The following is a 12,958-nucleotide window of genomic DNA, read 5'->3' on the forward strand; positions in this document are numbered from 1 at the left end:
TTTGTTCATACAACCTAGAAACCTCAAGAAACACCACATGCATGCATTAAGATTTCGAAGAGATCATCAAGAACAACAAGGTACAACTTTTAACATGCAACCAACTACATATCTACTTCCAAAGCTCAAATTTTTAGAAATCCGACAAATTAAAAGTTTTAATTCAATCAACAACTCAAGATTCTAGCTTTACTCACCTCAATTGAAACTCCGAGTAAGACAAAAGAGCTTCTGAGCTACCATAAACGGAAGGAGGAAGAAGAAGAAGAGAACGAGGATGAGAATTCGACTCCGTAACTTTGAATCTTCCTTGTCTACCTAATGCTCAACACCTTTTGAGAATCCAAAATGTAAGAGTGTATAAGAAAAAAAAATTAAGATGAAGAAAGGAGAGAATGAAGTGATAGGTATCACAATGACATATATATCATTTTACATAAACATTTTTTTTATATTACCAAAGAACTTAAAAAATTAAAAACCATCTCACTTTTCACTTTTTTTCGTTTCTTACTTATATTTTTCCTTTCAAAAAGAAAAAGCATTAAAAATTTGATGGCGTATTATATTATATTTGCTTTTCACAAAAAGAAAAATTATATTTGCTTTTTTTTTTATAAAAAAATTATATTTGCTTTTTTTTTTTTTATAAAAAAATTATATTTGCTTGTAAGTTAGATTGATGTCTTAATGTCACGTCACAGGATAGTACAAAAAAAATCACATCACTGATAATTATTAATAATAGCATTTCATCATGGTGTTTATCTGATGGGTTAGTTATAAGCTCATTAAATGAAATGTCAGTATACCGATAATTACGAGTTTTGACTGCTGAATATCTTAAATAAGCAACCGATATATTATTCTTTCCCTCTCATTATATTTATCACTTTTAGAATGTTTATCTGTCTTAATTTATTTATCACTTTAAAGTATTAAAAAGTATAAATTTGTTCACATTATGTGTATACTTTTAAGTAAAATTATTAACTTTAGGTACACGTCTTAAATTGTTCAAACTTAATCATATAAAAAAATTAATTTTCAAAATAAATGGATAGGTATGTTACGCAGTGAGTGTTGTATTTTCATTTTGAAACATTCACCATTTTAAGATTTTGGTAAATTTTGTATTACATATAGATTTGAGGTAATTGATGAAAATGAGTCCACACTCAAATTAGGTGTTTTTCCATACAGTTGGTGTTGGAGATCTCCAACAGTTGCTAGTAGAAGGATTGCTAGGTTGCAATGAAACTCAATGATAATTAATTAAGGTAATTAAAAGATATATGTAACAACATAGTTTTTCTCTTGATATATAAAATTGTTACCGTATATAAATATTGTTAATTTTTATATTATTAAATATTTTTAATAATATTTTCACATAATTAGACTATTTTTTAAATGTTACTAAAATGATATTTTTGTAATATTTTAATAATATTATTAAGTTTTAATTAATTTTATAAAATAATAATTAAAATATAAATATTATAAAATAACTTATTAACTTAATTTAAAATAATATTTTTGTGATGTAAGTAGATAAATATTATTAAAGAAGTTAAATGTAGCAGTGGAATTATAATGTTTAAGTTAGGATGAATTTTAGGGTGGTATTCATGTGTGTGTGTGTTGAGTGATTTCTTAGGAGTAGACTAAATATTAATTTTTATAATAATCATGATGATTTCAAATTGATTGAAATGTAAAATTTGTTTTTTATATTAACAATACGTAACCATTAATTAAAAGTCTTTTGTTAAACACTTGTTATACAGATTATAAGATATGATTAGACACTAAATGTAAGAAACCCTTTTAGTAGAGATCCAATCTTAGTTGCCACGGGTGTGATGGATTAGTTTCTTCTGCTAGGTCTAATCCCTATCGTTGAATGCAAATTAATTTTAAATGTCAAGATTTCAAATAGTGTAAGGTTGTTTTATATTTGTTTCTATCTTGCAGAGATATTTGTTAAAATGAGCATTATATCTTATTATGTAATGAGTATTCACACACATATTTAATTGGTGTGATATTATTTATTTTAAATTTAAACTTCTCATATATTTTTTTTTCATCATTTAAAAAATGCATTTCAATATAATATGAACATATTTTATAAATTTTTATTTATACTCCTTTTTTTAATAACATGAAATTTTGTTTGTATTTTTACTTTTTTTTTTTTTTTTTTTACTTTTCCTTGTGTCTAATTATTTAGGAGGCACACCGTAAAATATAAGATGGAATGGATGTTTGAAATAATGGGTGGGTCGTTGGAGTTACCTGTTTTGCCAAAACATTGGTTGGGGTAAGATTTTTGATATGGTAATAACTATAACTATATATTTATATATTTAAAAGAAGTCCTAAGTAGTAGTATTCCACTGTCCCAAGTCCCAAGTATATATAAAATATTGCACAATGTTGATTTGCTTCAATCTCATCCGTACGGACTCGTGATTCATTTTTCCATGCTGAGTCCAAATTCTAACCTGTAATTATGACTTGTGACTTTGTAAGCCTTTATTTTATTCCTTCTGAACTCATATCTTTTAACGGCGTTTTTTTTCTTCTCCGTTAAGCGCTGGTTTCACACTTGAACACTTTTTCCCTTTTCCTTTTCTTCCTTTTCAAGCTAAGCAACCCTTGATGTCACCCATTTTCAATGTAACTTCTCTTTCATAATTTGTCATATTCTGCCAAAAACTAATTAAGAAATTAGTAGATAAATGTTTATATTATTAATTTTAATGTACTGTTATCGTATAGAAATTGAATCTAATTTGAATGCATTGTCTACATAAGAAAATATTTAAATTAAACACTAACTTGTTTAATAAATTCGACAGTTCACATATCATACTCATAATGTATAAACATAATTCACGTTAAGTATCGTAAACTCTCTTAATTCAAATTTAACTTTTATAAATACAAAATCTTAAAATAATGTGTTAATACGTTATAGGATGATAATGTAAAACTGTTAATATTATATTAAAATTTCAATTAAAATATACTTTTATATTAAAATAAAATATTATCATCAAGCATTTTTTATATATTTTTTAAGTTATTAACATCCGTCTTTTAGACCAATTTTAAGTATCTTCGTTACCCACCTTATTTAGTATGGTATTTATTCAACGAGAATTCATGAAATTTTTAGATTTATTAAATTGATTTATTTCTGCCATTTTATTTTGTCTTCTAAAGTGAGATTATGTGAAATTGCGATAAAATGATCTACCATAGTAGAGCATGTTAGAGACATTGTTGGTGTAGAAGTTGAAGCTTTTTTATATGATTCGAATAAGATATAAAATTATTAAGAAATAAATAAATTTATCAAATCTAGTTTGGTCTCACAGATCAATAAATCAAAGAAAATATGACTAACAAATGGGTGGGATCATGTTATGTTAGTCTATTTTTTGTAACCTAGTTAGTAGACTGGAATGGAGCATTTCTAGATTGGAATGAGCCGTTCCAAACTACAAAAATAAGGGTGATTTAGTAGCCCAGAACGGGTCGTTCCCAGACTGGAACGGGTCATTCCAAGCTACTAAATAGGCCTACGAATCTTGAACTAGAACGGGTCGTTCCAAAATGGTCATTGTGAGTTAAATTCAACTCCAGAACGAGCTGTTCTGGTTTGAGAACAGGTCGTTCTAAACGTGCCAGAACGGGCCGTTCTGCATGTGAATTTTACACATGATGAAGGAGCCCAGAACGGGCCGTTCTGGATTTTGAACGGGTCGTTCTGGCCAGTTCAGACATCTATAAATAGAGGTTGTGGACAGTTGAAGAAAATGGAGGTTTTAGAGAGAAGGACTCTGGACTAGAAAGCTGTTTTTGGAGAGTTGAAGTTCAAGAGTCAAGTTTGGGAGGATATTTCTTCTTCTTCTCAGATTCTTGGCTTTTTGAGCCAATCTTCAGGTAAGCGAAGCTAGATTGTATATTTTTTTGGTGATGCTTTTGTGATGAAGATGAGATGTAAATGAGATATGCATGTTGTACTTAAGTTGTGAAGTTGTTTACATGTTTATTGTTGAATTATTAATAAGTTGAGAGGTATAAGTTGAAGTAATTTATAAGTTGTAAAGTTGTATTAGGATGTATGTGGAAAAGTTATGTTGTTTAAAGTTGTTAAAGTTGAGATTAATGACTATAGTTGTTTATTGCTATAAAGTTGTTAAGTTGTCTATTGTTGTAAAGTTGCATAAGTTGCTTATTGCTGTAAAGTTGTTAAGATGCCTATTGCTGTAAAGTTGTTAAGATGCATATTGCTGTAAAGTTGTTAAGTTGCTTATTGATGTAAAGTTGTTAAGATGCCTATTGCTGTAAAGTTGTTATGATGTCTATTGTTGTAAGGTTGTTAAGATGTCTATTGTTGTAAAGTTGTTAAGATGCCTATTTTTGTAAAGTTGTTAAGATGCCTATTGTTGTAAAGCTGTGATGATGAGTTGTTGATCACTAGGACTAGGGGAGATGGTTTCGAAGTTGTTCATCCCATTGTGTGGATTGAGATAGTTGTGGTGTTCTGAAAGCCCAATTTGTTGAAAAACCCTCCTTGGGAAGTTGTCCCGTGGAGTGGACTTTGTGTTGTTCTCCTCTATGACTTAGTTGATCCCGTGTGTGGGCAAGGTCGAGGCACACGTGTATAAAACGACCACGGTATAAGGGCAAGGTCGAGCTATACCGATTATAAAGCGACCACGGTATAGGGACAAGGTCGAGCTATACCGATTACAAAGCGACCACGGTATAGGGGTCAAGTCGACCTATACCGATTACAAGTGGCCAATTTGAGTAAAGTACGAAGTCGAGAACTTAGTTCCTAACCGAGTACTATACTTTCTTGTTTAAGTGACAAAGTCTGAGAAACCATTATCATGTTGTGGATTGATATCCAAATTTTTTGTGTTGTCGGTTCGGTAGGACCTAGCCACTTAGACTACTTACCATGTTGTAGGAGATCTCCGAGTCGAAATGCGTGACGACGCATAAGTTGTTAATGAGTTGATTTGTTGTTGATATGAGTAGTACATACGTTGTTGTGTTGTTAAGCTGTAATTGTGTTGTATGTTGACCTTGTTGAGGATGATGATAGTGTTGTTATGTTGTAAGTTGCTTATTTGTATACAAGTTAATGATGATGCTAGCGTCGCTAGATTATCTGTGTTGTAAGTTGCTTCTAATACATGTGTTGGTTGTTGTTATGATGAATATGGTGACTATTCCAATGGTTTGTACAGTAGTTACGTTAAAGTGTTGATATATGGAATCAAGTTGAAATTATGTTTAGATGTATAGTTGTTATGTTGCATATTAAATTATTATGAGTTGTTTATTGTCTCTAGCTTACCCTTGCATGTCTGCATGTGGTTTGGACTGCGATAATCATACGTGGTATGGGAGCAGGGCAAGGATAGGCTGGGAGGTAGTTGCTAGAGGCCATAGGAGGTGCCTGAAGATGGATATTTTTTTGTAGGCTACCTTACAGTAGCATATTTTCTTGTATATAACTAGTTGTTGTTTGTTGCTTAATTAGCAACTCGTGTTGTAAATATTTATTATACTATTCTAGTATATATTCGAGCAGTATGTAGTATTGTTCCGTAGTGTGACGGCCACGGCGGGTCGTTACACTTTTATGGTATCAGAGCAGTTCGAGTCTAGTGGACACTCTATGGGGGTGGTCCCTTTAGGCTTTTGTTGTGTTGAACTCTGTGTTTTGTTGGATGTTTTGTTGATTTGTGTTGAGTAGTTGAGATGTAGTGTGTTGAATGAGTTGTTCATTTTGTAGAAGATGCTTAGAACATGAGCAGATAGCTCATGTCATGGAAATGATGACTATGGCTATGCAATAACAGAATGCCTACTTTGCTAGGATGGATGCTGAGAGAGCTGCGACTAGTGCAACAAGACTAGTTGGGTCACAGGAGACTCGGGATTTGGCTGAGTTCAAGAAGTGTAGTCCTCCTCAGTTTAGAGGTGATGCAGATCGAGAGGTGGATGACCACTGGATTTGCGAGTTTGAAAAGATCTACCTTATAGTAGCATATTTTCTTGTATATAACTAGTTATTGTTGGATACTTAATTAACAACTTGTGTTGTAAATATTTATTATACTATTCTAGTATATATTCGAGCAGTGTGTAGTATTGTTCCGTAGTGTGACGGCCACGGCGAGTCGTTACAATTTCTCATTATTATTATGACAAAATGACTCATTTTGACAACTATAATTAAAGATAATATATTAGTTTATTGATTAAGTGAATTAAGTTGATATTATGTCAAAATTAGTGTAATTCTTTTTTTATATAAGTTAATTTAAATTACATAATGGGTCGAGTTAATTCATCAAATTTTGACTCACTCTGACACCTTTAATTATATATGTATAAAATTTTTTGTTTTAATATTTCATAAATAGAACAAAATTGTGATACCAAACTTTAGCAACCAAAATTAAATCATCACCATTAAAACCAAAATCAAGATTCAGTGATGTAGTGTATAAATATTTTTTTTCCTTTAATCCATAAAATACATTTATACATTTTTTTATTAAAATTGTAATATCTCATTGAATGTCAAAACAAATAATACTTCATTGTGAGTTGTGACTCTATAATAAGAATAAAAATAATAAAAATATCTATTATTCTTACAAATTATTAAAATAAAAAAAAAAATATTCTCATATTAAATCATTCATTTTTTAGCCACGTCCATTTGTAACAGCTTGCTTGGTAGTGTCTCATCTTAAGGACGAGGGCGTCAATACTGAAAATACGAACACAATGATGATGGGCTAGATTTTTGTCGTCTTTACAATGGAGAGTTAGGACATGAATCAGAATTGGGAGAAATATGCCAAGAAACTAGAAAAGAGAACACATAAATTTAAAAATAAAAAATAAATAAATAAAAGATAAAAATAAGAAACCTGATCATGTAAATAGATTAGGTGAGTCGAATTAAAAATTACGCAACACAGATCTTAAACCATTAATCAAAAGTCAAATTATTTAATTTTCATATGGAGAACCCTTATCACGAAGTAACCTAAACCAATACATCTAAAGCCAATCAAATAATTATTAAAATTGAATAAACTAATAATCATTGCCTTCTGTTCAAAACAATAATTATTTCGGGTAATTAATATTATATCCGAGATGTTTCCATTGGGAAAAAAAATCTTAATTTAAAACCAACTATGATTTATACTAATAATTTAGACATTGTAGGAGCTCTTCCATTGAATACCAATGGCAGTTTTAGATAAGAAGAATCCACATGTTTCGTCTGGTCAAAACGAAGGACCCACTAAAAGCAAGAAAAAGTGCAACAACATCACTGCACAAAACATGAACACCTGCATCTTCCATGATTAACTTGATTGTCTCTCATGTACGTAGACATGCACCTACACTCTTTCGCCTTTTCCCCTCAATTTGATGCCTAATTTTGGCTCCGAAGAAGCATACAAAAAGCTACATGTTCAAACCATATATATATATATATTTATTTATTTCAAAATATATTTATTCAAATTGATTTGATATCGCATTTTTATAAAATATAATTAACATAATATATTTATTTCAAAATATATTAAAATATAAATATTTTAATTATTTTTAACTTATTATTTAATTTTAAAAAAATTAATATAAACATACCAGGTGATATGAAGTTATAATTTAACGGTTAAATCAATAAAATTTATATTTAATATAAAATTATTAAACGGTATAATAGTTAATAAAAAAATTTATCAGTGTTTGAACTTCTTATACATATAAGAGATGTAGTTTTACATCATCATCCAATAAAAATCATCATTAGTTGTGATTTTTACAATAATTAAGTAAAAATTCATGCTTATAATGGTATTAATTAGTTAACAATGTAAAATTATTTTACATTGTTACATTATTTTACATTATTAATCTCAACTCACAAGCTATTTTATTTTATTTTTTTACTTTTCATACATACATTACTACTAATTTTTAGAGAGATAAAAATTGTTTAAAGGGAAGGAAATAAATAAAGAAGAATTGATTAAAAAGAAATATATAAGAAATCAATTAAAAATTGTAGATTTTTAATACGATGAGATGGGTTAGAAATCAAAATAAATTAAAATTTTTAAATTATATTTTATATAGTTAAATATTTATATAAAAGAATTATTTAAATAATTATATTTTTATCCTTTTCCCACTTAGATAAATATATAAAATGTTATTTAGTTATTAATTACTAAGAATTTAAATCATATTTTCAAAATAAATTAATTAAATTTAAATATATTAATTAATTTATTAATTTATTATATTTTTTATATATTAATTCTTTTTTACTTATGTTCAAGTTATTCATTATAGTCACCACAACTATGATCAGAGGTATTTGTATTGATTTATAAATAAAAAAAATATCTCTTATAATCAACACAAATACCTCTCACAATATAAATCAAAAAATATATTTTTTATATATGTATATTAGTAAGTTTTTCATTGTTGTTAGTAATAGTGATAATAACTAAAATAAAAACATGATATCAACTGCTTGAATTTATATAAAAGTTTTAGTTTGATTGTCTATTTCTTTTATGGATATTCTATCAATTTTTATATAAAAATAATTATTATTATTTTATGTTAAACATTTAAATATATAATATAATTTTTATTTTAGTTAGAAAATACGAAAATTTTTCATTTAAGAAAATAGCCAATAAAATAATAATGGTTGAAAAAAAAATAATAAATAAAAATATTAAAGGTTATAATAAAGATATATTAATAATTTACTTTTTAATAAATTAGTGTTTTAGTCTGTACAATGTATAAATTAAATATTTATTATATGCAACTAAAATTTATAATAAGTTGTATATACAAATAAAATTATATTTTTATAAATAATTTATATTGTAGTACATGATTATTTTTATTTATTAATAATTTATTTTAAAAATATTAAAAATTATTTATGATAAATAAAAATCAAAATATATAAATAATTATTAATACAATCCTTAAAAATTATCTTGAATAAAAGTTTCTAAAAGCAATTTCGTGCAAGAAAGAGTTGTTTAATACATAAGGATTAATTTGTTAAATATTTCCAATTTTTTATATATTAAAAAAAATAATTAATTAATCAAGATCAATAAAAATAGTATAAATTTAAAATTTATTTAAAAAAATACCTTATAATTTAAATTATTTAAGTAATAATTATATTTAACAAATGTACACCTAATTTAAGAAATAATTTTTTCTACAGTTTAATTACTCATTAACTTATAAACAAGTTTTACTTTTTAATCTTTATAATTTGAAAGATTCCCTTTAGTTTAAATACAAACACTTTTAATTCTATTTTTTTGTCTACCAATTTAAAAAAAAAATGTAACGTGTGAACGATGAAAGACAACATACAAGAAAGATTTAATGAAAATGTCGTTAATGTGTGTTACGTTTTATATCTTGGTCCTTAGTCCTTATAGGACATTTTTGTATGAGTTTATTGTAAAATATCTCTTGCTCCTGACAAACTTGTTGATTTTGGATGACAAAATCCACACTAGCTTTTAAGAATTCTGGTGTAGAATTATTCTGCATTTGTAAGGAATGATATCAGATCTACAGTTTCAACAGCAACAAAAACTGAGCTCAGTCCTCTCAGGTAAGAAATGAAATTAAAATTTGATCGAAAGGAAAAAATGAACAAAAAAATAAATATCATGTGAATATGAGAATAAAAAAATGAAGGGCTAGAATAAAAAAATGAAGGGCTTGAACCTTGAACAACAAAGGCATGTGAATATCCTGTATTCTGTTCCATTTGCTCCGGGGTTATCAAGAAGTTCCAATTATGCATTGGTTTGTGAGTGCTGTAATAAGTAATAATTAAATGGTATGAACACATAGTGCGTGACCAGTATTTTCAAATAAATAAACTCACTCCTGACATAGGAATTTGGGGTTTACGTTTATCACAATATAATGAGTGACGGTGATGATGTATGGTACCCCACCCACGCCCTTATCACAAGGGGCCCTATAGTTTTTGGTTGCTGGGTCCATCCCTCAATATGCCAACTTCAGTGTGCACCCCACCACGCAAACATTCATCATTTCCCTCACATTGACACTATCAAATACTATTATAATACAAAGCATGGTATTACTGTGCATCCCACAACAAAGATTGATTCTCAAGGAAAAAAAATAAAGTGCAGACATGAAATTTATTTCTGTTTGCAACATATATATAAACACATAAACATCTCACATGGAGGAGGAAACCCACCACCACATCCCCAGTTACATGATCATCTCATAGTTTCCACGATCATAAATATTATAAAATCTATAAATTACTCCTCTATGGTAACCAAAAGCTCTAGTTTAACTTGGAGAAAAGGGATAAAAGAAAAGAAAATTGAAAACCATTAAAACTCATTTCCATTGTTGTATAATATTGCATCAGATTAGAAAGGGCTTGCAAGTTGAAACCATAACCAGCACTACCACCACCACCCATTACCATTACTACTTCACATAACACTGCAGCTGGAAGTATTTTCATCACTGAAAAAGCTGGAATATGGTTCTTGATGAGGTTGAGGGTAGCTATAAGGAGGAGGATACATATAATTGACAGGCATGGGAGGCCTAGCATACATCATTGGTTGAAATCTATCATTCCCCATTGCCCTTTGTTGGTTCATCATAGCAGCCATGTATTGCTGTTGTTGGTAAGGATTGCCACCCATCATATCCGGACCACCACCACCTTGGAAGTATCCGCCACCACCACCCCCACCGTTGTTCATGGTAGTGGCTGGTAGGCCTTGAACAGCTGGAATGTTTCCCATTTGATTCATTGACATGTTGCTGCCCATAGGGATGTTCATGTTACCCATAGGACCCATAGTAGCACCAACCATACTAGGATTATGACCACCCATGTTTGGGAACATGTTCATAGCTTGAACACCTTCACTCATTCCATTATTACCCTTTTTACCTACATTCACATTGTTACCAGGAATGCCACCACCACCACCACCATTGTTTTTGTTGTTTCCATTTGGCATGCCGCCTCCCTGTTTGCCACCATTGTTTTTGTTACCACCACCCTGGTTCTGATTGTTTCCGCCACCTCCCCCACTGTTGCCGCCACCACCACCTTTCTTTCCTCCATTCCCATTTTTACCATCATTTCCACCACCCATGTTATGCACTTGCACAGGCATAGGTCCTCCGCCACTGCCTCCTCCACCGCCTTTCTTCCCATTACCTCCACCACCACCATTTGCACCTTTCTGACCATTCATCATGCCATTCAACATCATCTGAGCCTGGTTACCCATAGGGGCATTACCCATCATAGGGGGCTTCATCATCATCTTATTGAGAGGATGCTGGGGATCATCCATTTCATCATCAACAAACTCATCATCAAATTCATCATCAAACTCATCCAACTCATCATCAGACAAATCATCATCCTCAGGCAAAGTGAACTTAACCGCTTTGGCGGCACCACCACCGTGGGGATTGGGGTTGTGGCTGGGCAGCTTCATGTTCATATCCTTGAATTGAGGCAGCTTCAGATCTTGGAACCCTTTAATCTGCTGAAGCTGTTGCAGCTGCTGTTGCAGCTGTTGTTGAGGGTTTTGTTGTTGTTGTTGGGGGTTTTGCCCTTGTTGATTACCCTTGCCATGGTTATTCCCACCACCACCACCACCACCACCACCACCACCACCACCACCACCCCCCTTCTGACCCTTGTTGTTCCCCCCACTTTTGTCAATTTGCATGTTCTTGAACTGGTTCGCAATGTGGTTCTGGTTATTGTTGTTGTTGCTATTGTTGTTTCCCTTAGGAGCACCCCAGAGTTCTGCATGTTTCCCTGATTTCGCAAGCTTCTTGATGAGAATATTAGGATCCACATTCCCTGAAACAGTCACCTTCCCATGTTCTGCATCTATATCGGTGGTAAAAACCCCTGAATATATACCGACTCGGTAAATAAGCAAACAACCTACTCAAGATATTCCTATGATATGATATCAGATTTTTTTTTTCTCTTCAAGAAACAAAAAATTAAAATAAATGTTTCAAGAGTTGTAACTTGTAATCATGACATGGGCTAGTACAGTGAAACAGACAATAGATACATACATACCATCAATTTTCTGTAAGATTTTCTTCACTTTGTTCTTGCACCCGTCACAATGGATGTTCACTTTGAGAACACATTTCTGCATGTACAAGCAATCCCAAGGGCGGAAACAGAATAAAGAGGAATTTCTTTGTAAATAACAAAAATAAACTAAAATGGGGGTAAAAATGGCTACTTTATCATACACCAAAAAAAAAAAAAATAGAAGAAGATGGTGAGAAATTAAGAGTGGAAATGAGAATAAGGAACATGGGGTTTGAGGAATGAGATGAAAGAGCGCACCTGTATCTTCAAAAACTCTTCTTTACTCATGTCTGACCGGCAATGGAAGAAAAGAGAAAGGGAGGAAATAGATCTGAGAAAATGGGACAGAGAAGAGAGTTTTTTTTTTTTTTCCTCTTTCTCTTGTTTAGAGCTTTTGGAAGCAAACACACAGCCAATGACAGAAAAAGAAAAGTGTCTCAGTCTCTGAGTGAGCAGAGAAAGCGAGTCTGAACAACACCAAGGTCATGCTCCAACATGTTTCCGAACCACATGCGGAACAAGGAAGAAGCTTTTTATTTCTTTTGCAAAAATCACCTTCTTCTTCACAATGAGTGAGTGAGTGAGATTTGATGTTGCCTCAGTATTTATTTAATTAATACTTCTTATTAAAGTAGTAGTATAGTACTCTATCTTAATTAATAAAAATAAAAATAATATTTATATCTT

General features: G+C 30.5%; 1 protein-coding gene across 1 annotated transcript; it reads right to left on the minus strand.

The window, feature by feature from the left end:
• Positions 1-10,285: 10,285 nt before the first annotated feature.
• On the minus strand, positions 10,286-12,958 carry LOC109790533 (Heavy metal transport/detoxification superfamily protein). Its single transcript, XM_020349720.3, has 3 exons — positions 12,530-12,958; positions 12,251-12,326; positions 10,286-12,070 (listed from the first exon to the last, which is right to left on the minus strand). The coding sequence occupies exons 1-3, from the start codon at positions 12,557-12,559 to the stop codon at positions 10,614-10,616; spliced, it is 1,563 nt and encodes a 520-aa protein (XP_020205309.2). The 5' UTR covers positions 12,560-12,958; the 3' UTR covers positions 10,286-10,613.

This window comes from Cajanus cajan, chromosome 1 (genome assembly GCF_000230855.2).
Source record: "Cajanus cajan strain Asha chromosome 1, NIPB_CcT2T_4, whole genome shotgun sequence".
NCBI classification, from domain to species: Eukaryota; Viridiplantae; Streptophyta; class Magnoliopsida; order Fabales; family Fabaceae; genus Cajanus; species Cajanus cajan.